The sequence below is a fragment of the Leucopleurus acutus genome (genome assembly GCF_964270905.1).
Source record: "Leucopleurus acutus genome assembly, chromosome: 1".
NCBI classification, from domain to species: domain Eukaryota; kingdom Metazoa; phylum Chordata; class Mammalia; order Artiodactyla; family Delphinidae; genus Leucopleurus; species Leucopleurus acutus.
The window spans coordinates 144,031,669-144,058,762 of NC_139142.1; the positions used below are offsets into that span (position 1 = coordinate 144,031,669).

The 27,094-nt window shown below is 38.3% G+C and overlaps 1 protein-coding gene across 2 annotated transcripts in view; it reads left to right on the forward strand.

The window, feature by feature from the left end:
* The window catches only part of PEAK1 (pseudopodium enriched atypical kinase 1), a gene marked incomplete at its 3' end in the record, with an annotated part of 291,481 nt that overhangs the window by 211,568 nt on the left and 52,819 nt on the right, over positions 1-27,094 (forward strand). For both annotated transcript variants that reach the window (XM_082835965.1, XM_082835966.1), the window contains one exon: positions 23,046-26,299. In XM_082835965.1, coding sequence (XP_082692091.1) covers positions 23,160-26,299 — 3,140 coding nt within the window. In that variant the 5' untranslated portion in view covers positions 23,046-23,159. The remainder of the gene's footprint in view (positions 1-23,045; positions 26,300-27,094) is intronic.

A 27,094-nucleotide genomic window follows, 5' to 3' on the forward strand; every position in this document is an offset into this window, starting at 1 on the left:
AACATTGACACATCATTATCAGCCAAAGCCCAGTGTTTCATTCTTCGTGTTGTACATTCTGTGGATTTTGACAAATGTATAATGACATGTATCTACCATTATACCGCGATTCAGAATAGTTTCACTGCCCTGAAATTCCCCTGTGCTCCACCTATTCATACTTCTCTTCCCCAAAACCCCTGGCAACCACTAATCTTTTTACTGTCTCCATAGTTTTGCCTTTTCCAGAATATCATATACCAGTTGGAATCATATACTAGTATGGAGTGTTTTCAGATGACTATTTTTACTTAGTAATGCACATTTAAGATTCTTACATATCTTCATGGCTTGCCAGCTCATTTATTTCTATCACTGAATAATATTCCATTTTATCAATGTACCACAGTTTATCCACTCACCTACTGAAGGACGTCTTGGTTGCTTCCAAGTTTTAACAGTTATGAATAAAGCCACTATAAACATTTGTGTGCATGTTTTGTATGGACATAAATTTTCAACTCTTTTGGGTAAACACCAAGGAGGATGATTGCTCAACATATGATTTTGAGCATCTTTTCACATACTTATTTGTTATCTGTATATCTTCTTTGGTGAATTATGTATCTTTTCAGATCTTTTGCCCATTTTTTAGTTGGGTTGTTCATTTTCTTATTGTTATGTTTTAAGAATTCTCTGTATATTTTGGATAGAAGTTCTTTTTTTTTTTTTTAATAAGTTTATTTTTGGCCGCGTTGGGTCTTTGTTGCTGTACATGGGCTTTTCTCTTGTTGCGGCAAGCGGTGTGGCTACTCTTCGCTGCAGTACGCGGGCTTCTCATTGGGTGGCTTCTCTTGTTGTAGAGCATGGGCTCCAGGCGCACGGGCTTCAGTAGTTGTGGCTCATGGGCTTAGTTGCTCCGCGACATGTGGGATCTTCCCAGACCAGGGCTCAAACCCGTGTCCCCTGCATTGGCAGGCGGATTCTTAACCATTGCGCCACCAGGGAAGCCCCAGCAGTTCTTTTTCAGATCTATCTTTTGCAAATATTTTCTCCCATTATGTGGCTCATCTTCTCATTCTCTTGACATTGTCTTTCACTGAACAGATGTTTTTAATTTAATGAAGTCCAATTTATCAATTCTTTCTTTCATGGATCGTGCCTTTGGTATAATATCTAAAAAGTCATTGCTAAACCCAAGGTCATCTAGATTTTTCCTGTGTTACCTTTTAGGAATTTTATAGTGATGCATTTTCATTTAAGTCTTTGATCCATTTTGAGTTAATTTTTGTAAAGGGTATAATGTTTTGTGTAGATTCCCTCCCTCCCTCCCTTCCTTCCATTCTTTCTTTTCCTTCCTTCCTTTCTTCTCTTTCTTTCATATAGATTTCTAGTTGTTCCAATACTGTTTGTGGAAATGACTATATTTTCTCCATTGAATTGCATTTGCTCCTTTGTCAAAAATCAATTTACTATATTTGTATGGATCTATTTCTGGACTCTCTTTTGTGTTCCACTGATTCATTTGTCTGTTCTTTCACCAATACCACACTGTCTTGATTATTGTAGCTTTATAGTTAGTGTTAAAGATGGGTAGTGTCAGTCCTCCAGTTTTCTTCTTCTTCAAAATTGTGTTGGCTCTTCTGAGTTGTGCTCTTGATTTTAATTCCATAGACTATGTTATGTAGCTCTGGAATAAAACTTCATCATGGTATTCTACCTTAGCTACATGTCCAAAGAGCAGTATAAATTATTTTTCCATATAATACTATTTTTCCCAGATTTTTATCATCCCCATATTTTGTATATACTCTAAAACCTGCTACTCAAAGAATGATCTGTGTCTCCAGACCTACTAAATCAGAATCTGACTTTTACAAGACACTCAGGTGCTTTGCAGGCACATTAAAGTTTAAGAAGCCCTACTGTAAAAAACAAGTTTTATCTAACCATGAATATGGCATAGTAACTTCACGTTTTACAATTTGAAATTCCCCTCACAATTTGAAGACCACATTCAGGATGTGGAAGTTTTTTTTTTTTCTTCTTCATTTATGTTGAGTCTGTCATTTCAGATCTACCAATCAGACAATTAAAAGACGAGATAAACTAACATTTTAAATATTGTCTTTTCATTGTTTTGGTGTATATCATCTGGGAAAAGCTAATTCAGTCTGTCTTTACATTAATATATTGATGGCGCCTTTCCAAGGAATTCCAGGCACCTTGGAGGTAGCTTGCCATGTAGCCAGAGGCATAAATGTTACTACAGAGTCGTGTCTTAAAGACAGAGGCAGAAGTAGAATCCCCAACCCAGTGTTAGATGTCAGACTTAGACCATACCAGCTCCTTTTGTGCATCTGACTCATCTGCTTTTTGTCAAACTCAGTGTTTACTTTAGACTCTTATATTGTTCCAAATCAAGTTAAGCTTTAATATTAATGCAGTCTTCTAGTTAGAGCTACCTGTAAAATGAAAGTGGGTGCTGTGCCTTTTATCAGATAGTTTCACAGTAAGCTATTCATAATGACCCTCTATGTTCAAGAAGCATTGTGTTTTCTGCCTTTCTGTCTGGATTTGTGGGGTAATTGTGCTCTTCATAATTTAACAATAGATTATTTTTTTGAGTTGTCCAAAAGTCGTCTCAGTCTACCTAGGTTAGTATAAATCATTGCTTTCTCTCCAGTTAGGCAGAGTTTCATTTTTCTAACATGTTTCCTAAGTATTTGGGCTAGGAATTGTGATTGGTTTTGATATCTTGTCTTCTTGAGTTTTGTCTTGTCTCAGAACACAGAACTCTTAAGAAGAACTTGTTTGTCTGCTGAACACTCTACCAAAATATCCTCTTATTTAAGGGGGAAAAAGGTAGAACCAAAATTTGAAAAATAATAGAAATTACCAAAATTATTAATTAAAATAATAGAAAAAAATTAATTATTGAAGCATTGCACAAAAACCTCTTGATGAAAATGTTCATGTTATTTTGGACTTTTAATTGTGTCTAAATTAATTAAATTCTGCTTGAATAATTAATTATTTCTACCCCTCATTTTTAGGCAAGAGCCCAGGGAAAGTAATAAAATTTAAATTACCTTTGCCATTAGGGAGGCTTTTCTAGTCTATAACTATAAATTTTGTTACTTCTCTTATTGGTTTACCCTCCCCTAAGAATTCTTTTGGGTAATACTCTGATTTTAAGCAATAACCATTGCCCTTTATCATAAACAAGCACAGATTTCTCAAAATTCTGTCTTCTAGGCTTATTTTGTAAGGTAAAGTATATTGTCTTTAATTTTAAAGGTATGCCCCAAGATCACATTTTCTACCATAATCTCAAAATTCTCCAAATGTATTCATATTTAGACTTCTGTTCAGTTAGGTTTCCCTTCGGGTTGATTTTTTAATGAGCAAACAGAAATTTGCCCTACTATTTGTTATTATTTGGGGAGGGAACTAACATTTGTCAGTGCCTGCTGTGCACCACATGACATACGTGTTTCACAATACCCCTTTCTTCTCCAAAGTCTAGGTTTTGTCTGTGCTTTGCTGCTTCCTTACTTAATCAGCCACTCGGTTTTTAGTGCCATCAGCAAATCAGAAACTAGTCTCTCTCTGTACATCTACAAAGATTTGGGAAATTTGCTACCATTAGAATATATTTGGAATTGTAATGATCCAAGACAATATAAAATGGAAGAGTGTTATGTAAGTAAGAGAAGCTAAGAAAACAAACGGCTTCTAGGAGTTCTTTCTCTAACAAAAGTTGTACCTAGTAGTATTTTGAGACCTACCAGTAGATTATACCTTTCTCTTCAATACTAACAATATTTAAAGAAAATCAGAGCATGGTAACCTGTCATGCAGGATTTCCACTTGCACTGTTTTATTCCCTGACCTAGCAAAGCTAAGGCTTTCACTGCCATACAGACAAATTGAGGGAAAAGGGAGTTGGATCAAGAGCTTCCTTTGACCTATCCCTCACCTGTTTGTCCACTTAACAAATGACCTTCATAAGCTTATAAAATCTTCTCTTTAGTAGAAAAATGGTAGACCCAATATTTAGCTGACTCTTGCCTACAAAGGTCGAATAGTTTATAGAGGAATAGCAGGGCTCACAGGCTGCTTAGCATGAAATATCGAGTGATCTAGAGGGAATTGCAAGAGTGATGGTATTGCTGCTGCAAATAATTGCAGGAGGCACTTGTGAGTATTGCACAGTAAATCTGCACCTTCCATGAGCACTCATTTAAGGGGAGGCTTCCTCCGGATGGAGCGTTGGCAACACATGTCTAATAGGTGCATTCATTTTAATATGCTCATTCATTGAATAGGCCTGATGAATTAGTACATGTCACCATCTGGTACTTAGTGAGACTATTCATTTTTAAAATGTTGAAATTATAGGGAATGGTGCACACCAATTAAAATCCTTTTAATTTGATTGTGTTGGTATAAAGTATATGTGTAGGAGGACTTCATTGGAATTCAGCATGCATCTAAGGGTATACACATCAGCTTGAAATCAATTACAACAAACGAAGTCGAGAGGGGAAATTCAAGAAGAACTGTCTGTCCTTTTTCTGAATGTGTCTGCTCATATATTGGGCTTTCTCTTTGTGTTCCTATTCTTCCTGGCACACACTTTTCTTAATTGTCCTCCCACCTTTTCTTTATTTTGTGTTCCCTTTCTTTCTCTCTCACCCTCCATTTTTATCTGCCTTTTTTCAATGTTGTTGTTCCCCATTTCCTTATCTCTTCCCCACCCCATCATTCTTCAATCACCCATTAAAAACAGAAGTGTTGGATGAATAACTATGTAGTGATTCAGTAAAACATTAGCTCTCTGTGTCCTAGAACTAGAATGAGTTCTAATTGGCCAAATTTTTCTGGGTAACTGTTAGTTTGAGCTCTTTAAGCATTAAAGTGTTTTTAGTTAGAATAATCATTTGGTGCTTATGTGACCTATATTTTTTTAAAAATACAGACTAAGATTTGGGGTGCTTTTCCTTCATTCTGTCTGTCTTTGTTTATCTCCAAGTTTGCTATAATGGGTATTTATTTTATAATTGGATAAATAAACCTTTAAATAATAAAATCATTTGTATAAAAGTCTTTCTAAAATACATCTCAAACTTCTGCTGTTTTCTTCCCTTCTTAAATTCAGGATACCAAACATAGTTTAACATTTTCTTGATATCTTGCTATAATTAATATCAGTGTCAATCACAGTGCTATTCTGGAAAATAGAGTGATGCCCCTAAAAGATATAGGGCTATTTGCCCCACACTGAAATTCTTTTTGAGTTCTTAAGGATTTTTTTTTGTATTTTTTTCCTCCCCCTTTGCTGTCAGGTAGTCACTTGTCACTTGCCGTTTCTATCTTAATTCTTCTGTCCCTTTCGAAGTTATTTTGACCTCTGAAACCAGATAATAAAGCATCATTTATTCATCTGTTCAAGAAATATAAAGTACCAAAACTAATGTCTCCTGTCTTCAAGGAGCTAAGACTAGTGAGTGTGGGAGAGAAAGTTGTATACAAATAGGCATAAATACCACATAATGGGAAATTTGAGGAGGAAACAGTTAATTCTAAGAAGATGATCCATAACTTCACAGGGGAGTTGGCATTTGACTGAAGCAGCAAAAGTTTTGTAGAATTTTGAACAGTTGTTATATGGTGGACATGTAGGAGATGATTTTCTTAAAGGGTAAAACAGTATCTGATCACAGAAGAGCATTATACTTTATTCTAAAGAGTTCAAATGTATTGTATTGGCATCTGAGGACCACTAAGGGTTTTATGAAGAAGTAAGTAAAGTGGTAAAGGTTTGTATTTTAGAGGAATTAGGAGACAACAAGATACTATCCCAGTGCTTCGGACAAAGAGTGATGAAATCCAGGACTTAAGTTGTACCTAAGGTTGTTAAAGGGAGAGAACAGATTTCAGAGCCAGAACCTGGCACTGATTGTATATAGTATGAGGAGGACCAGGACGATCAAGTTGACCCAGCCTGAAAGCCTACCACTGTTGTGATACCATTAATTGTTGTAGTGCCCTGAAAAAGGTGGAGCACATTTTGGAGGAGGGAGAATTAGTTTTGTTCTGAGTGGTCTCGTAGACATTTGGAAGCTGAAGTCTGGAGCTTCAGAGGACCAGGAGTTAGAGGTATAGGTTCTGGGGAGATATTTCACCCTTATATATTTGGGAATAGACAAGGTCACAGAATAGATGGTCAGAAAGAAGAGTCTTTCATAAAGGGTGATAGTGGAAGGGGCGTTTGGGCATCTTTTTGAAAGAGCAATGGGGCACACGTATCTCCATTCAAATAAAGTAATGCTGTTATCAATGGGTTCATAGTAAAGTAGATAGGGGGTGTACAAGTCAAGGGCAGCGTGAGAGACATAGTTATAATTCATCGGATTATAAGTAGAGCATTCATTATTAGTTCTGTACAAAAATACCGATTTCAGTTGATCAAGTTAAATTTGTGTGTAAAACAAGAGTAAAGAGTCTATAAATGAGACCTTAAGGCTCTTTCCTACTTTGTCTAGTTTTCAAATATGCCCTGAATAGGTAATCTTGCCAGGTAACTATTTCCATAGGGAGAGTTGTTTCTTATTATATATGAGAAATATTTTTAATTGTTTAAGGTTGTTGAAGGGCTCTGACTACAACTTCATTTCTTTCATTGTTAAATTTGTTTGAATGGGGAATTTCCTGGGAGTCCAGTGGTTAGGACTTGGGCACTTTCACTGCCGTGGGCCCGGAGATTCAATCCCTGGTCAAAAAACTAAGATCCTGCAAGCCACACGGCGCAGCCCAAAAGAAAAGAAAAAAAATTGAATGATTCAAATTGGCATTTTAATACACATTTACATAATTTTGAATTGGTAGTAAATTTTGGAAACAATTTTAAAGATATTTGTGTTATCAAACAGCATGTTCATTGTGTTAAATATGCCTGTGTATCAATGTGTGTACAACTGATCTGTGTACAGGAAAAAGACCTGGAAGGGCAAATAGTAAGAGTTTTGGTTTGGGGTTTTATTTGTTTGCATATCTGTATTTTCCAATTGCTTTCATAATATAAGAAATTAAGTTATTTCTCATTTTTTTTAAAAGATAGTAGCCAGGAGGCCTAGAGAGTTTGATAACTTGTATAAACTTATATCCAATTAGTAATGGCCTTGAGCCTTGTTCATTTGTGCCTCTGAGGGTTCGATTGATTGGTAGGTTGTTATGATAGGAATGGAAATGCTACCCGATATTCTGGCAACCACAAGGACCAGGAGCCCAGCACCTATTTAGAAATGTCTGGTATCCTACCTGTCACTTTCCATGCAGAGAAGCATTGGCTCTCTGTAGTGGTCCAGTGTTACAGACCACAGGCAAGTATGTTTACTGATAAGGAGATTAAAGACCCAGCATACTTTTTTTTTAAAAAAAAAGGGCTTCAAGGGCTTCCCTGGTGGCGCAGTGGTTCAGTCCGCCTGCCGATGCAGGGGACACGGGTTTGTGCCCCGGTCTGGGAAGATCCCACATGCCGTGGAGTGGCTAGGCCCGTGAGCCATGGCCGCTGAGCCTGTGCTTCCGGAGCCTGTGCTCCGCAATGGGAGAGGCCACAAGAGTGAGAGGCCCGTGTACCAAAAAAAAAAAAAAAAAAAAAATGGCTTCAAATGCTTGGCTTTTTTTTTTTTTTTTTTTTTTGCTATGTTGGGTCTTCATTTCTGTGCGAGGGCTTTCTCTAGTTGTGGCAAGCGGGGGCCACTCTTTATCGCGGTGCCCGGGCCTCTCACTATCGCGGCCTCTCTTGTTGCGGAGCACAGGCTCCAGATGCGCAGGCTCAGTAGTTGTGGCACGTTGGCTTAGTTGCTCCGCGGCGTGTGGGATCTTCCCACACCAGGGCTCGAACCCGTGTCCCCTGCATTAGCAGGCAGATTCTCAGCCACTGCGCCACCAGGGAAGCCCCCCAGCATACTTTTGAAGGTAATTAGCTTTCTTCTATCAGACTGTGATCCTTTTATATATTAGTATCTAATAAACTCCCTGGCGTCCAAGCTTTTGCTGTTTTCTTGGAACCAGCCCTGAGGAAACCTGTTGGCATATGCTCATGCCCATCTGTACAGTGTGAATCCTTTGGCCACAGTTGACATCCTTCATGCTCCATCACTGGCTCCATCACTTCAGTTACTCAGCCCAAGTTTTATTTTTCTGACTTTATCTATATTAAGATAAAGGTAACTAGAAAATTGTCACTTTTGCCTTTTTCTTTCCTTCCCATATCCATGTCAGTATCCTGGATCTTTTATTATTCTCATTAAACCATTTGCACTCAAGATTTAGAATCAAGTTTATATAAGAAAATAGCAATTAAACTTTTTTTAATGGGAAGAATTTTAATCAAATACTATTTGGTTTTAGACTATGTGTTAAATATTTTCATTCAAACATCAGTTTTCTCATTTTCCACAGTTGAAGTAGTACAATTGTTGCTAACTTAATTGTCCACACTTCTCAGTATGCCTCTGGGAAAATCATTCTGGGTCTTCATCTAGGGAGACCCCAGGGTCATCTTAAGTCACTGTCCCTCTCCCCCAGTGTCCTGCTGGTTGATATGTGCTGTCCATTCAGCCTCTCAAATTAACCCCTGCCCATTAATTTCTACTGCCACGCATTAGTTTGGGGCCTTACCTGGTCTGGTATTATAAAAGTTGAACCAACCACATCTTCTTCAACCTTGCCTCTTATCAATGTATCCTTTCCATAGCCACCTGAATTCTTAAAGCACAGTAGTATCATATTACCCTATTGCTCAACAACTCCTTCCTGATACAGTCTGACAGCATCTCTTGCAAATAATGCAAAACACAAGTCCAAAATGGGATGCTAAAGTTTCTTTGCAAATCAGTTGTTCAGAGCTTGGCATACATTTTCCTGTAGAAAGAATAAATGGTAGATAGGTTTACAAGATAGCTGAAACTTTCAATTAAACCATCCGTGATAATTGAAGCTTGCCAGCATAGTTAACAGGGTTCCCATAGAAATAGCTTTCCACCTGGAATGTCAAGATGGGGTCCAAATATGTGTAGAAGCTATTGGAAGAGGTCATTTCCTTTCCTGCCCTCCATTGGATATAGAGATTTAGTAAAGGAGGAAAGAACTAATATTTATTAAGTACTTATTATTCATCAGCCTCTGTTAGGCATGTTATATAATTTATCGTTTTTGAGATATAATTGACATTTAACATTGTATAAGTTTAAGGTATACAGTGTGTTGATTTGATACATTTATATATTGCAGTATGATTACCACCATAGCATACCATAGCATTAGCTATCACCACTGTCACATCATATAATTATCATTTCTTTTTTGTGGTAGAACATTTAAGATCTAGTCTCTTAGCAACTTTGATATATGTAATAAATACAGTATTGTTGACTATAATCACTATGCTCTGCATTAGATATCCAAAACTTATTCATCTAACTGCAAGTTTGTATCTTTTGACCAACATCTCCCTAATTCTCCCACCCTTCAGTCCCTGGTAACCACCATTTTACTCTGTTTCTATGAGATTGACTTTTTTTTAGAGTGTACATATAAGTGATATAGTATTTGTCTTTCTCTGTCTGAATTATCTCACTTAACATAACACCCTCAAGGTCTATCCATGTCACAAATGGCAGGATGCCTTCCTTCTCATGGCTGAATAACATGGCATTGTATATATATACCACATCTTCTTTAGCTATTCATCTGCTGATGGACTCTCAAGTTGTTTCCATTTCTTGGCTATTGTAAATAATGCTGCAGCAAATGTGAGAGTGCAGATGTCTTTTCAATAACTGTTTTCATTTCCTTTGGATATATATATACACAGAAGTGGAATTGCTGGATCATATTGCAGTCCCGTTTTTTAATTTTTTGAGGAACCTCCATACTGTTTTCCATAGTGGCCTAACCAATTTACATTCCTTTCAGCAGTGCACAAAAATTCCCTTTTCTCCACATCCTCATCAATACTTTTTATCTCTTGTCTTCTTGATGATAGTCATTCTAACAGGTGTGAGGTGATATCTCATTGTGGTTTTGATTTGCATTTCCTGATGACTAGTGATGTTGAGCATCTTTTCATATACCATTTGGATGTCTTCTTTGGAAAAATATCTGTTCAGTTCTTCTGCCCATTTTTAAATCATATTTTTGTCTTTTTATTATTGAGTTGTTTGAGTTCTTTATATATTTGGATATTAGCCCCTTATCCAGTATATGGTTTGCAAATATTTTCTCCCATTCCATAGGTTCCCTTTTCATTTTGTTGATTGTTTCTTTTGCTGTGCAAAAGCTTTTTAGTGTAATGTAGTTCCATTTGTCAATTTTTGCTTTTGTTGCTTGTACCTTTGATGTATATCCAAAAGATCATTGCCAAAACCAATGTCAAGGAGCTTTTTCCCTATGTTTTCTTCTAGAAGTTTAACAGTTTCATGTCTTATGTTTAACTCTTCAGCCCATTTTGAATGGTTTTTCTGTGTGTTCTAAGATAGGGGTCCAGTTTCATTCTTTTGCATGTGGCTGTCCAGTTTTCCCAACACCATTTATTGAAGAGACTCTCCTTTCTCCACTGTATTATTCTTGGCTCCTTTGTCATAAACTAGTTGGCTATATATGCATGGGTTTAATTCTGGGCTCTCTGTTCCATTTGTTTGTATGTCTAGTTTTATGCCAGTACCATACTGTTTTAGTTACTATAGCTTTGCAGTATACTTTGAGATCAGAACGTGTGAAGCCTCTGCCTTTTTCTTTCTCAGAATTGCTTTGACTATTCAGGGTCTTTTGTGGTTCCATACAAATTTTAGGGTTTGTTTTTTCTATTTCTATGAAAAATGCTATTAAAATTTAAACAGCATATGATATGATCTCATATATAGAAAATCCTAAAGACTCAACCAAAAACACTTGAAGCTAATCAATGAATTCAGTAAAGTTTTGAGATATAAAATCAATGTACAGAAATCAGTTGTGATTCTACACACTAACAATGAAATATCTGAAAAATAAATAAAGCAATCCCATTTACAATAGTATCAAAGACAATAAAATACTTAGGAATAAATTTAACAAGGAAGTGAAAGATCTGTACAATGAAAACAAGATTTTGTTGCAAGAAATTGAAGAAGACACAAATGGAAAGATATTCTGTGTTTGTGGATTAGAAGAATTAATATTGTTAAAATGTCCTTACTACCCAAAGCTATCTGTAGAATCAATTCAATCCCAATATATGTTATCTTAATTCATTTTAACAACAGCTCTGTGGCGTAGATGATTATTATACTCCTTGAACAGATGCTTAGCAAATTAATAATGTAAATGAGAATACAAGAGGAATGCTTACCTGACATAAGAGAATATTGTTTTTAAGCACTGCTTTTCAAACTTTAGTAATTTATAGGCTGCTTTTAATTGATTTTAAAACTGCAGTCTTTTAGTATTGATGTACATTATTTTTATTTTACTTAAATATGAACAAACATAAAATTAGGTATAAATTCTTTATGCTTATATTTCTCATTTAGCTATAAACTGAAACAAATTTAAAAGTTAAGTAGAAAAAAAGCCTATAAAACTAATAAAATTCAAATTAACAACATTATTTTTATATGATAGATGATGTTTTGCTGAAACAATTGCAGCTCACAATATGAATATGGAGCTGCCTACAGCCCCACAGCCTTCTTGGCAGTTTTCATTACCTTTGGCCCTCTTCTTCTGCCACACTTCTTTCTAGGATATTGAAAATCCAAGATTGTTACAGTGTACCAATGATGTCATTTTGGTCTTTACTTAGTGGGACTGTGTCATTTACATATTAAGTGAGCCTCCTTTTCTCATTATTCCATACAATTAAAGCAGTGTGCTTGATACCAGCTCAGATTAGGAAAACGAATAAATGTATATGTACATTTGTAATCATGTTACAAATCATGTTGCTGTGCTTAGTTAATAAGTGGCCATTGCAATACTCTATCATATGTTTACATTAATTTATTTTATATTGTAAACTTTGCTTTCAGTTCAATATGAGAACTGTTTTGGAGAACTCATAGACCCTTGAAAATACATCCTGGATCCCAGGTGGAAAGATACTCTTAATGTATTTTAAGCCATTATTTATTTATAACCATTATAAAAATAATTCTTATACATTTATTAGAAAAGTCCTCCAGATACCTCAACCAGGAAAGACTGTTATACTATTGATAACTTATTATGGTATCTCTTTGAAAGCAATAAATTCATATTCCTTTAAAGTACTGTATAATTCAGACTTTCAATAATTTAGAAGTACTTTTTCCCTTTAAAAGTCTAAGTTATAAATGTCTTACAGAATGTATTGTTCACTCTGTTCTGTAACTGGGGAAGGTAAATTTTAGTTTGACTGGAAAAATAATGCCTCCTACCAAATGTACAAGTCATGCAAGACAATAAAGCCTCCAGAAATGGTGAAGAGTGGTAACAAAGGACGTTATTACTTCCTCTGATTATGTTGCTGTAAACATTCAAGTGGAATTTCTCTCAAAATAATCAGCTGTTTCTTATTACTTCTTTTTCCTTCCCAACCTCTTCCTCCTCTCCTTTTCTACTTTCTCTTACCTTTGAATCTTTCACTGCCCTCATTTCCCCTCTTGCTTATTCCCTTCTTTCAAACCAGAGATCACCTATCTTTTCACATTTCAATTAGCCTACAGTCCGGCTTTATTCACTTGACAGTTGAGGTCAGTGAAGAAGAACACAGCAAAGCAACTTCTAGCAGCATCTCACCATTCGCTCTCAACCAGCAACTTCATAGGCCCTTCCAAATAAGGGTGGCTCCTGACTCAGGCTGGGCTGGATGAAAGATCATACCTAATTTGCCTCAGAATATTCACTCCAACACTCTGAAGCAAAAAACAAAACCCTTCGGGGCAGCCCAGCTAGCTGTTTGCCTCTTAGTTTACTCCTAGCTTGCTCTGCAATGAGTACATGGACCCTGCCACCTCAGAGGTGAGCAGGGGAAGGTATGATTGTGCTTGCTTCTAACATTTCTTTGTTCAAGATGGAATTCCACTATTGGAAGCAGTGCTGCTGCTGCTGCTGAGTGGACTGCTTTTCAGGTACCACCATGCTTACATCTAAAGCAGCCTCCAGATGCCATGGGTAGCTAAACTCTGCCATTTATGTGTACATGCGTTCATCCATTCTGGCTCTGCCATGTTAGCTATGTGATCTTGGGTATGTCTCAGTTTCTTCATCAGTAAGGTGAGGCTAATAATAGTATGTACATCATAGGGTTTTGTGAGAATTAACAGTTTTCATGGGTAAAGAGCTTTAAATGGTGCCTGGCATTTAGTAGTAAATGCTAGCTAAAATTATTATTATTCAGGAAGCACTTATTTAGTATCTAGTATATTCCAAGCAATCCAAAAGATATAGAAATCAAAAAGGCACAACCTGCCTTCTAGGGACTTACATAATACAACATGGTCTTATAATAAAGGTATTTAGGGAGTTAGGTAAAGCTTCATCACAGGTAAATTTTGAACTGGGTCTCGAAGGGTAAACAGGGTGTTGCCAAATGGAACAGCATTAGAGAATATACATTCCAAGCAGAGGGAATCGTTTGTGAACATATTAAAACTGTAAAAGACTATGGAGTGCTTGGCTGTCATTAGTTAACATTTTAAATTGCTCTCTGATGTATGCCTTCTTAAGTAGGGGTCTGAGGTGGGTTCAGTGAACATTTTGGAACTTATAATCTTACAACTAGCTGTTACCTAGTTTATAATAATGATGATGATGATGATTATTTAACTGGTTCATCAAAGAGTTTGAACTTAAAAGATGAGTTGGGACCTTAGCAGTGCCTCTTTACAGTGGAGCATCTGCTATTTCACAATTCTTATCCTGAGATGACTACCATGTGACAGGAACAATAAATTGTTAGAAAAAATTTGTGGTTAGAACAACTGGAAGTGGATGGGCTTCCTCCTTTCAACAGAGCTTTGGTTAAGTTTTCTAAATTAAGCAGGTTTTACCTTGGTTTCTTCTTTAGACAGAAGAACCTTATGTCTTAAGATCTTACCTATTCTTGTCATAGCAAAGAGCTGTGATTTTTTTTTTTTTTTTTTTTTTTTTTTGGTCAGATCTCAAATTAAGAAGGTTCCTTTTACTCATGGAATTTCCATTTGTGCACCAAATTAAAGCTGTGTTTTATCTCCTACAAAGCCTTTTCCTGCAGCTTTGCTTTCACTTCCTCTCCCCACCCTTTTAGTCATATACTGAAGGGTTTGGCAGCTGGTTGAGGTATCGGGTCAGCATTTTTCTCTGTGGGAGGAGGAAAGGTTAGAAACAGTGACATGGGGGTCCTTGTCACATTTTCCTTTCCTTTTTTTATTTAAGTGACCTACTTCCTCCATTACAGAAGCCTAATGAGAACCTTGGCTTGTACATTTTACTTTAGTAGCCAGGAGATGGACTACAGTAATGTGCCGGATGACATACGGGCGATAGTTTCTCAGTGAAGACTATCCTTAAAAGCCCATGTACAACAGCGAGGATTCTTGGTTTTGCCTCTTTGGTGACGTGACAGATTTTATGAAGAGAGATAATGGACTCTGGGAGTCACAGGATTGGGGAAGGAGCTGAGCAGTCCATTCCCCATCCTCGCTTATTAACAGATTCTCCTTGGGTGCCTTTAGGAAATGCTCCATATATGGTATTTAATATACCACCTACCCACTCTCACCTTCTTCACTGACTTGAAAATTGCATCTAGCTTGAGGAGTCTATTCAAGATTGAAATCCTGTGTGGATTTGGTTGTTTTGTATCAAATCTGCTTGAAACTGTTAGACTAGAAGCAAACTAATTATGTCATTGTCCGTATAGCAATAGAGAGAGTAAAAAACAGTAATAGATTCTTAAAAAGCTGTCATGACTGGAAGTGAAATTAGGCTACTCTTGAATAGCTTCATCTATAGCCCGAAGGGCTTTGGTCTTGAAAACTGTCAAATATGAAGTCAGATTTTAGATCATGGAATCCTAGCTAGCTCCTCGGGGCAGCTTCAGCCATTAAACTCTCCCATCGACCATTTCATCTGCAGGATTTGCTTTGAGATTATAAGGAATGTGGAAGCAAATGAGTTTTTTCTTATCAAACATTCCATTTTGATGCTCCATAGCAGACCTCTTTTGGCAAATAAATAGAAGACACCAGGGTAGACTGTCAAAAATCCTTGCTTAAGTGCCTCAGGAGGCACATTTTTTATTTCTCAAGCATAACTTTGGTGGCTAGCGTTTCCTATTTTGGAGGTGTCAGTGTTGAGCCGGCAAAGCTGCTAGTTATTGATTGCCATTGAAGTCATTTTACAAAGGCAGTAAGGCCCAAGGATTGCTCTTTGGACAGAGCTACAACTGGTATAGCTTCTCTTTCTAAGAGCCTGTTATAAGTTAAAATAGTTTTGACAGTATCTTTAAGTGCACATCTTTGTCTCCAAACATAATTAGTATTGAAAAATGAAGCCCTCATAGTTAAGGCTTTGTGGCTTAGACAGCAGCCCCATCTGGTGCTTGCTAAAGCTGTTTGCTTGGTTCATCTCTTGGTTTTATAACAGCATGAATACAGATGTACACAGAACTTAGAATGTCAAATCCAAGGTCTCAGTTTTATTGATGGCTTTCTACTGCACACAGCACTGACATAAGCTAATTGTGTTCCCGGTGAATCTTATTTGTCTGTCCTGTTGGTAATGTGATAGCTGCTTATCAATTCAACAGCATCTCTTGACTGAATTAATTTACTTGCACTCAAAGTGGAGAATTATTTTTACTATTTATCTACCAGTCTTGGAAAAAGAAAATATACTGGACTACTTATAAAGAGAAAATTTAGTCCCTCTCTTATCATCGGTGGGTTTTAACTTGGTTAACAAGATATTAGGCCAGGACGCCGTATTCTTTGTCGTCAGTACCACATAGACAGGATTTTTTTTTTTTTTTTTTAAAGATTCTTGGTGACTGACAGGAACTTCCTCAAACTGTTAATAGAAGTTACTTCAGAATAACAGGATTATGCATGATTTCATTTTCTTTATGCTTTTCTGAGTTTTCACAGTGAGCGTATATAAGAAAAGAAAAAATATCTTATATAACAACAAAAAAAAGTAATTTAAAAATAAAACATATTGTAGGTAGCTATAGCCTTGAGTTGCTGTTCTCAGTCTTTCTCATTCACTTATGTGGCCTATTCTGGGCTTCAGTTTCCCTTGTCCATAAAACAGAAGTATTGAACTAGGGGCCTGCTCAGTTTTAACATTCTAAGGTTTGTAATTATCTACTGCTTTTTTTTCTGTCTTTTCAGCCTCTCCCACTCCCGTGTCTTTTTCCAGTATTTGTAGTCAACATGATCTAGTTTCTGCCATCTTAAAATAAGGAAATCCTTTCTGGACCCCCTCCTCCATACTCCCAGCTCTTTCTTTCTTCCACCTCCCACTTAAACTTTTCCAAAAAGTTATCTAAAATTACTCTATCTCTTCCCTCTTCAACTCACTGCAGTCTGCTTTCCATCCCCACCACCGCACCAAAATACTCTGTGCTGAGATCACCAGTGAGCTCACATTGCCAAGTTCAGTGGGCACATTTAAGTCCTCATTCTCTGTTACCTCTCAGCAGCATTTGAAGTCTTCTGCTCCCCCCCCCCCAGCCCCTCCCCGCTACAATGAAATCTCATCCGGCTTCTATATCATCACACTTACGGCTGTTATTTTTGAGTTTTCTTTGGGGGTTATCCTCTTCTCCCGGGTTCACCCACCAAGGCTACCTCCCCAGCTCACTCTAATTTCTTTTTGGCCTAGAGATTCCTATACTAGTAGTTCCCAAACAGACAAGAACAGCAGAATTCCCTTCTGTGTTTCAAACTTCTAAATTCAGCTACTTGCTGTATAGTATGCAGGCTAACAAAATACGGACTCACAATCTTCCCTCCAAAAGTTACACATCCTCCAATATTGTCTGTCTCAATAAATGGCCCCACAAATCATTTGAATACATAAACCCAAAACCTCAAGATCCAAAATCCAGTGTTTCATTCATATACCTTTATCTGCCTTCCCTGAAGCTACATCCTAATCCAGATCCTTATCATATCTCATTTTGTCCACAACAGCCCTTTAAACAGTCTCCTGGCCTCCTGTACTGTTCTCCCCCCAGTGCATTCTCTATAGAGCAACCAGAACTGCCTTTTATTTTTTTAAGTCAGATTTATTGAGGTTTGATTTATATACAGTAAAACACCTTTTTTTTAACTGTCCAATTCTATGAGTTTTGACAAATGCATGCAGGCATATAACCACCACACAACATTTGGGTTGTTTCCAGTTTTTGCCTGTCAACCTTTGTGTACAGTGTTTAGTGTAAACACAATTTTTCATACCTAGGAATGTGATCGCTGGGTTACATGGAAAGTTTATGTTTAACTTCATAAGAAACTGCCAAACTGTTTTCTAAAGTGGCTGGACCATTAGCATTCCCACCAGCACTATGTGGGAATCTCATTTGCTCCACATCCTCCCTAGCCCCAGCTTTTGGTTTTGTTTTAATTTATTTTAATCATTCTGATAGATGTATGGTCGTACTCATTGTAGTTTTAATTTGTATTTCCGTACAACTAATGATATTCTGGTGTTTATATACAATCCATTAACCTTTAGTGGAATATCTGCTCAAATCTTTTGCCTATTTATTTTTATCGGATTTGTTTTGTTGAATTTTGAAAGTTCTTTGTATATTCTGGATACAAAGTTCTTTGTCAGATATGTATTTTGCAAAAAATTTCTCATCTGTGGCTTGTCTTTTCATTCTCTTAACATCAGTACCTTTGTCAGAACAAATGTTTTTTTTTTTTAATATATCAGTAAAGTTTATTTCTTTTATAAGAGGGAAGAAAAATACAGGAGGAAAAAAGTCAATAGCTGTGAATTGAATTCTTTTTTTTTTAACATCTTTATTGGAGTATAATTGCTTTACAATGGTGTGTTAGTTTCTGCTTTATAACAAAATGAATCAGTTATACATATACAAGAACAAAGGTTTTTAATTTTGATGAAGACCAAGTTATCTGTTTTTTCTTTTATGGATCATGCTTTTGATGTTGTATCTAAGAGCTCTCCCTATCCCAGGGTTGCAAAGATTTTCTTCTATGTTTTCTTCCAAAAGTTTTGTAGCTTTACATTTTGTACTTCAATCTGTGATCCCTTTTGAGTTCATTTTTGTGTATGGGGTGTGATGTATGGATCAAGGTTCATTTTTTTGCCTATGGATATCCAGTTTTTCTAGCACATTTGTTGAAGAGTATCCTTTTCACCTATATCAAAAATCAGTTAACTATATTTGTGAGGCTCTATTTCTGGTCTCTATTCTGTTCTATGTCTATTCTGATCTATATCTGGCGTCAGTAACCTTTTTCTTTAAAGAACCAAATCATAAACATTTTAGGTTTTGCAGGCCAAAAAGCAAAATCCAAGGTATTATTATATAGGTACTTGTATAACAAGAAAGAAAATAAATTGCCATGAATTTTTTGGACAAAATTCAAAATATAAAAATTGAGTATAGTTTTTTGTAACACAGCTCTACTTAATAAGAAGAATGGAATTCTTTTTTGGGGACAGGGATAGTTTGTGCTAAGATCACCAATGATTAATTTTGCTTAATTCGGGTTCAAAGTTAGTGCTTCCTGTCATCAAAATTGATTACAGGGCTTCCCTGATGGCGCAGTGGCTGAGAGTCCACCTGCCAATGCAGGGGACACGGGTTCGTGCCCCAGTGCGGGAGGATCCCACATGCCGCAGAGTGGCTGGGCCCGTGAGCCACGGCTGCTGGGCCCGTGAGCCATGGCTGCTGAGCCTGCGCGTCTGGAGCCTGTGCTCTGCAACGGGAGAGGCCACAACAGTGAGAGGCCCACATACCACAAAAAAAAAAAACAAAAAAAAACTGATTACACATGTTCATCTATTGATGAATATCTGTAATGAAATTTCACATATTTTTATCTTTGAAAATGTCTTTTCGGGACTTTCCGGGTGGCTCAGTGGTTAAGAATCCACCTGAATGCAGGGGACACGGGTTCGATCCCTGGTCCAGGAAGATCCCACATGCCATGGAGCAACTAAGCCAGCGAGCCACAACTACTGAGCCCGTGCACCACAACTACTAAAGCCCACGTGCATAGAACCCGTGCTCCGCAACAAGAGAAGCCACTGCAATGAGAAGCCCGTGCACCGCAACAAAGAGTAGCCCCCGCTCGCCAAAACTAGAGAAAGCCCGCGCACAGCAGTGAAGGCCCAACACAGCCAAAAATTTAAAAATTAATTTAAAAAGAAAATGTCTTTTCACACATGTGATTCATGTAGCAGTGGAAACGCTTCAATTTGTAGAGTGCTGAAAAGCACTGCAAAGTGATGAGAGTGCCACATATTTTGTCGTAACTACTCAGCTCTCCATTGTAGCACAAAAGCCACCAGAGACAATACGCAAACAAATGAGCCTGGCTATGTTCCAATAAAGCTTTATTTATGGGCACTGAAATCTGAGTTTCATATAATTTTCACTTGTCACAAAATATTAAAAAAAATTTTTTTTCAACCGTTTAAAAAACATCTTTAGCTTAGGGACATACGAAAACAGGCAACAGGCTAGATTTGGGCTATGGGTTGTAGTTTGCGTATCCCATTTCCCCCATCTATGTTTCTGTCCTTTTGCCAATACCACATTATCAGGATTACTGTAGCTAAAAAGTCTTGAAATCAGGTAATATGAGTCCTCCAACTTTGTTCTTTTTTGAAATTGTTTCTGGCTATTTTAGTTTCTTTGCCTTTCCATATACGTTTTAGAATCAGCTTGTTGATTTCTACAGAAAATCCTACTCGGATTTTGGTTAGAATTGCATTGAATCTGCAGAGCAGCTTGGGGAGAATTGACATCTTAACAACATGGAGAGAACTTGATATATTTCTCTATTTAGGTCTTTGATATCTTCAGTCTTTTATAGTTTTCTGCATATAGATTTTAGATTTTGCACATGTTTTGTTAGACTTATACCTAAGTATTTCATGTTTTTTGGTCAGAGCTGTCTTTTTTTTTTTTTTTTTTTTAGAGCTGTCTTTTTTAAATGCCGATTATATCATCTTGTTTCCCCTGTTTAAAACCCTTTGGCGGGTTCCTGCTGTTCTTAGGATAAACTCCATAATCTTTAAAAGCTTATAAAAGGCCCCACATGATCTGGACCCTGCTCTCTTTTTCAGCCTAATTTTATGCCATTCTTCTCCTTGCTCAAAATGTTTCAGTCTCAGACTAGCAGGAAATGGTTTTATCAACTAAGGGATATAGCTTTTTGAATATCTGAAAGAGTAAATAAATATTTTCAAACAGACACTTGAAAAATATATTTTTACTTTATTGAAAAAAAAGCCATTCAGTGGTCTCCAGCAAAGAGTGAACTTAGATTTTGGCCAAGTCATTGGGCTCTCTGTGTGGAATTCTTTGATCTTTGTCTGCACTTCATCCACTGAGGCAAAGTGCTCTATGAGTGTTGTTTACAAGGGGCGTAGCTCTGTATATATTAACTAAATAAAATGTTCTTTCCTTCCTTATAAATGTGCTGAAACTTGGGTAAAGGCTGCGTTTCTGACCAAACCAAGGATCCTGTCACTGTCATTGTACAGGAATGAAGTTAAACTTTTCAGCTATTAAAATAGTTCTTACATGTACATGTCTACTGCCAGCTTTATGATAATATCCAAAGTGGAAATGTAAGACTGTAGTGGTGTTCTGTGGGAAGGTCTATAGCTATGTGCCTAAGAGAGAAACGAGAGAGAGAGAGAGAGAGAGAGAGAGAGAGAGAGAACCGCGAGATTATTTTTTAAAGATAAGCCTCAAAACCAGCACATTTAATCAACCAGTGTTTATCCAGCTCCTTATGCTAGACATACAGAGATGAGTATGATATATCCCAGGCTTAAAGAAGCTCAAAAACTAGTGAGAAAACAGATAATTAAAAATGAAAGTGCTTGTTCATGGAGGTATGTCCAAGTGGCTTCGATGGTACCCAGGAGAAATGAGTGGCCCAGCGGCATTTAGAGTATAATAAGACTAGTTGATTTTTAATACATAAGGCTAGAAGGGAGGCAAGGACTATATCATGCAAACCTAAGGGGATTGTATTCCATCCTGTGGCTCAGAGGTTCCATTACCTCAATGCACATAGAATTACCTGTAGTAAAAATCAGATTCCTGGACTCTTCCCTTAGAGATTGACTTGGGTGTTTCCCCAGGTGGTTCTTACCTATCTAGCAACCCCTATCTGACGTTTGGGAGCCAATGCGTTAGGTAATATTGAACCACAGAATAGTTAAGCTAGGTAATAAGATGATCATATTAGCATTTTAGAAAGGAAAATCTGATAGTAGTACAAAACAATGGAGTCAACCTGAGAATTCATTAAAATGCAAATTCTGATCCAGTAGGTCTGGGATTGGACCTAAGATACTACATTTCTTTTTTTTTCTTTTTTCTGTTTTTCAAATTTTTATTGGAGTATAGTTGATTTACAGTGTTGTGTTAGTTTCAGGTGTACAGCAAAGTGATTCAGTTATACATATATTCATTCTTTTTCAGATTCTTTAAGGATCTTGAGGATAAACTGCAAGTCTAAGATAATACATTTCTAACAAGCTTCAAGATGAGGCTGATACTGCTTGTCTGAGGACCATAATTTGAGTAGCAAGGGTAGAGAGGTTGGATTGGAAAGGGGTGAGACTACAGGCATGGAGATCAGTTAACAACCTATTGCAGGAATCTAGGCAAAAGATGGTGGGCATCTGAACTACTAGCAGTGTCTGGTAATGGAAAGGAGTTCCAGTGAAATGTAATAGATAAAATTGGCAAGACTAGGGACTTCCCTGGTGGTCCAGTGGGTAAGACGCTGTGCTCCCAATGCATGGGGCCCAGGTTTGATCCCTGGTCGGGGAACTAGATGCCGCAACTAAGAAGTCTGCACACTGCAACTAAAAAAAGAGCCCACATGCCGCAACGAAGACCTGGCGCAGCCTAAATAAATAAATAAATAAATAAATAAATAAATAAATAAATAAATAAATATACATTTTTTTTGCAGTACGCGGGCCTCTCACTGTTGTGGCCTCTCCCATTGCGGAGCACAGGCTCTGGACGCGCAGGCTCAGCGGCCATTGCTCACGGGCCTAGCCGCTCCACGGCATGTGGGATCTTCCCAGACCGGGGCACGAACCCGTGTCCCCTGCATCGGCAGGCGGACTCTCAACCACTGCGCCACCAGAGAAGCCCTAAATAAATATTTTTACAAAATATAAAAAAATTGGCAAGACTAATTTACAAAAGGATTTAGGATGTGGCGTTAGAAGTGAGGGGAGGGGTGCCAAGAATGGTCTGAAGGTTGAAGCTTAGCTATGTAGGTGGATGATAGTGACAGTAACTGAACTAGGATAAAGACAGAGGAAGAAGGTGGCCTGGAGGGTAGAGGAGGGCTGGTTAGAGTACAAAAGTTCCTTAGAGTTGAGAAAAGAGGTGGACAGAAGATTAGTCCTGAATGCATTGTGTTTGAGGAGTCTATGAGATATCCAAATATAAAGGGTGGGCAGAAGAAGAGGAACCCACAATGGACCAAGAAGCTTCAGGTTGGAGGATAACAGAAAGAACGGTTTCAAAGACATTTCTGGGAGGGGAAGCTCACAGTATCATTGTTACAAAGACATCAAATGAAATGTTATACTTGGTTCAATGAGAGTGCATAAAATTATGGTTAAAAAACTAACATTCCAAAACTGCTCATTAGCCAAAGAGAGTTCATAAAGTGCCCAAATTAGTTTCTCTCTCAATCTTTTATTTTAAGGAAAAGTTGGAGCCAGTATTTTCAAATTATTCATCATGATAAGCTTCATAGTACCTTTTCCACTCAGATTTTCTTCTTCTCTCCCCCTTCCCCCAACAGATTGATCACACTTACAAGAGCTGCTATGAAACATAGGGGAGGTGAAAACTAACAGATGAAAGTTTTGCCATGCACTGAAAGGAAAGCGTTGTCTGTGAAGTTCTATTTTTAAAAATGTCTGCTTGTAATACCTTTACTGAACACGTTTGGAAACCTGGTGAATGCAAGAACTGCTTTAAACCTAAAAGCTTACATCAGCTCCCCCCAGACCCTGAGAAGGCACCCATCACCCATGGCAATAAAACTAATGCCAATCAGAGTAACAACCACCGAATCAGGAACACCGGAAATTTCCGGCCTCCTGTGGCTAAAAAACCCACTATAGCTGTGAAGCCCACTATGATGGTGGCAGATGGGCAAAGTATGTGTGGTGAGCTTAGTATCCAAGAACACTGTGAGAACAAACCTGTCATCATAGGATGGAACCGAAACAGGATGGCCTTGAATCAGAAACCACTTAATAATAATAATGAAGAGGACATTGAAGGATTTAGCCATGTTCCTAAGCCTTATGGGAATAATGATAGTGCAAGGAAGATATCAAATAACAATAGTGGACTAACTGAGGTGTTAAAGGAGATAGCAGGCTTGGATACCACCCCTCAAATAAAAGGAAATGAAACAAACTCCAGAGAAACATTCTTAGGAAGAATAAATGATTGCTATAAACGATCACTGGAAAGAAAGCTTCCACCAAGTTGCATGATGGGCGGAATAAAGGATACTCAGGGCAAGCATGTTATTCTGAGTGGGAGCACAGAAGTGATCAGTAATGAAGGGGGTCGATTCTGTTACCCAGAGTTTTCTAGTGGCGAAGAGAGTGAGGAAGATGTGCTTTTGAGTAACATGGAGGAGGAGCACGAGAGCTGGGATGAGAGTGATGAAGAACTGCTGGCCATGGAGATTCGCATGAGAGGGCAACCTCGCTTTGCCAACTTTAGGGCAAACACTTTGTCTCCTGTTCGATTCTTTGTGGACAAAAAATGGAATACTGTCCCCCTGCGAAATAAATCTCTGCAAAGAATCTGTGCTGTAGACTATGATGACAGTTATGATGAAATCCTGAATGGTTATGAAGAGAATTCTGTGGTCTCCTATGGACCAGGAAGCATTCAGAGCATAGTGTCGTCTGACTCCACATCCCCAGATTCCTCTTTAACAGAAGAATCACGTTCTGAGACAGCCAGTAGTTTATCCCAGAAGATTTGTAATGTGGGAATAGCTCCTGGTAACCCGGCAGATTCTAAGGACATGAAGGAAAGTGAGCCCAATTATGAAAGCCTCTCTGGTAATAATCAGGAGAAGGACTCAGCACAAGCATCCAAAAGCTCAGTAAAAGTTCCAGAGACGCACAAAGCAGTCCTTGCTCTCCGATTGGAAGAGAAGGATGGCAAGATTGCCGTACAAACTGAGAAGCAAGAAAGTAAAGCCCCTACAGATATTACTGGGCAAGCAGTAACAATAAACCTCGTTCCTGTAGAAGAGCAAGCAAAGCCCTACCGAGTTGTGAATCTGGAACAGCCTTTGTGCAAGCCATATACTGTTGTGGATGTGTCAGCAGCCATGGCCAGTGAGCACCTCGAGGGCCCTATTAACAGTCCCAAGACGAAAAGCTCATCTTCTACTCCAAACTCTCCAGTGACATCACCCACACTGACATCAGGACAAATAAGTGCCCATTTCCAAAAATCCAGTGCAATCCGCTACCAGGAAGTATGGACTTCCAGTACCAGTCCACGACAAAAGATACCTAAGGTGGAATTAATTAGCGGTGGGACTGGACCAAATGTCCCTCCAAGGAAAAACTGTCACAAATCAGCACCTACTTCACCCACAGCTACAAACATTTCCTCCAAAACCATCCCTGTTAAGTCACCTAATTTGTCTGAAATAAAATTTAACAGTTATAACAATGCCGGTATGCCACCTTTTCCAATTATCATTCACGATGAGCCAACTTACGCTCGGAGTTCCAAAAATGCTATCAAAGTTCCCATTGTAATCAATCCAAATGCATATGACAATCTAGCCATTTACAAAAGTTTTCTCGGAACAAGTGGAGAACTTTCAGTGAAGGAAAAAACCACAAGTGTAATAAGCCATACTTATGAAGAGATAGAAACTGAAAGCAAAGTGTCTGATAACACCACTAGCAAAGCCACTGAATGTCCCCAAGCTAAAGGGTTTTTAAACAGCACAGAGCGTAAAAGGGGTTCAGTGGCTCAGAAGGTTCAGGAGTTTAACAGCTGTCTTAACAGAGGTCAGTCCTCACCACAGAGGAGCTACAGTTCCAGCCACAGCTCCCCAGCAAAGCTCCAGAGAACCACTCAAGAACCTGTGGCCCAAACAGAAAGCACTCAGGAGTCTCCGGCAGTGAGCAGCAGCAGCGCCAGGGAGAAGGCAAGCACCGTGCTCTCTCAGATCGTGGCTTCGATCCAGCCCCCACAGTCTCCTCCAGAAATGCCTCAGTCTGGCCCTAAAGCTTGCAGTGTGGAAGAGCTTTATGCCATTCCTCCCGACGCCAGTGCTGCTAAGAGTACACCTAAGGGTACACCAGTCCGGCCCAAGTCTCTATTCACATCCCAGCCCAGCGGTGAGGCTGAAGCACCTCAGACCACAGAAAGTCCTACCACCAAAGTACAGAAAGATCCACTCACAAAGCCAGTCACCACCCCTCCCTCCAAATTAGTGACTAACCCCCAGAGTGAGCCGCCACCCCCCTTTCCCCCACCACGCTCGACTTCCTCCCCTTACCATGCAAGTAACCTTTTGCAGAGGCATTTCACCAACTGGACCAAGCCAACTAGCCCTACCAGGTCAACGGAAGCTGAATCAGTTTTGCACTCTGAAGGCAGCAGGCGGGCCGCTGATGCAAAACCTAAACGCTGGATATCATTTAAAAGTTTCTTCCGCCGTCGGAAAACAGATGAAGAGGATGACAAAGAGAAAGACCGAGAGAAAGGGAAACTGGTGGGCCTGGACGGCACAGTCATCCACATGCTGCCCCCTCCTCCAGTTCAGCGCCATCACTGGTTCACAGAGGCAAAAGGAGAGTCCAGCGAGAAGCCAGCCATCGTCTTCATGTACAGGTGTGACCCTGCCCAAGGCCAGCTCAGTGTGGATCAGGGCAAAGCCAGGGCAGAGCAGTCAGCAGTCACAGAGAAGGGTAGAGCAGAGGATGGGTTACTACAGGACTCAGAGAAGAAGAAAAGGAGTCATTCTTCTCCATCACAGATTCCTAAGAAAATTCTCAGGTATGTAAAATATACTGGCAGAATGTGGGAATTTTTTTAAACACATTTTCAGTTGCTAAGTTTTTTGCATCTTTAAGATTGTTTGAGAGCCATTTTTGTTTGTAAGTAGCACTCAGCGACCATCATCTATCTTTTCAACTGCATTTCAAGATTAGAATATTATTAAAGTGATCTTATTGCACTGAACAAGGTTTATGGCCCTGGATCTTTAGCTAAAGTAGCCTGCTGCATTCTGATAAATGCAGAGGGGCTTTAAAAGAAAAGCAAATCCATAATACTTTAAGAGCAATAAATAATTTGTTGCTTTGAACTGCTATGATAGTGTGAGGAAGAAACAGGATCAAATGAATAAATGGTGATACTATTCTTACCTTCACTATAAATGAAATCAAACTCTTAAGCTTTTCTTTTTTTTTTTTTTTGGCTTTCACCAAGGTGTTATCTCTATCTCCATTATTTTTTTTAAGGGAATATTTGTTTTTTTAATTTCTGTCTCTTTCTGTCCTTATTTCATATGTTGTGGAAAGGTGGGGGAAAGGGCAAGCAGTTTATAGTTTTTTAACATGTAGGTGAAATAAGAGAAGTTGGTTACTGAGATTGAGACCCAGTGATATAATTCTCAATCCAACTAGGCAAATTGTACACCCACACCAGTTCTCTAAGCATCAGTTTTCTTTAATACTTGAATAACTGTTTATTGATCACCTAGCCTGTATAAGGTACATCCCAAATATTTATCTCAAATCCTTGTAACAGCCCTACAAACTGAAAATTAGAGAAATTAGAATTGGCCAG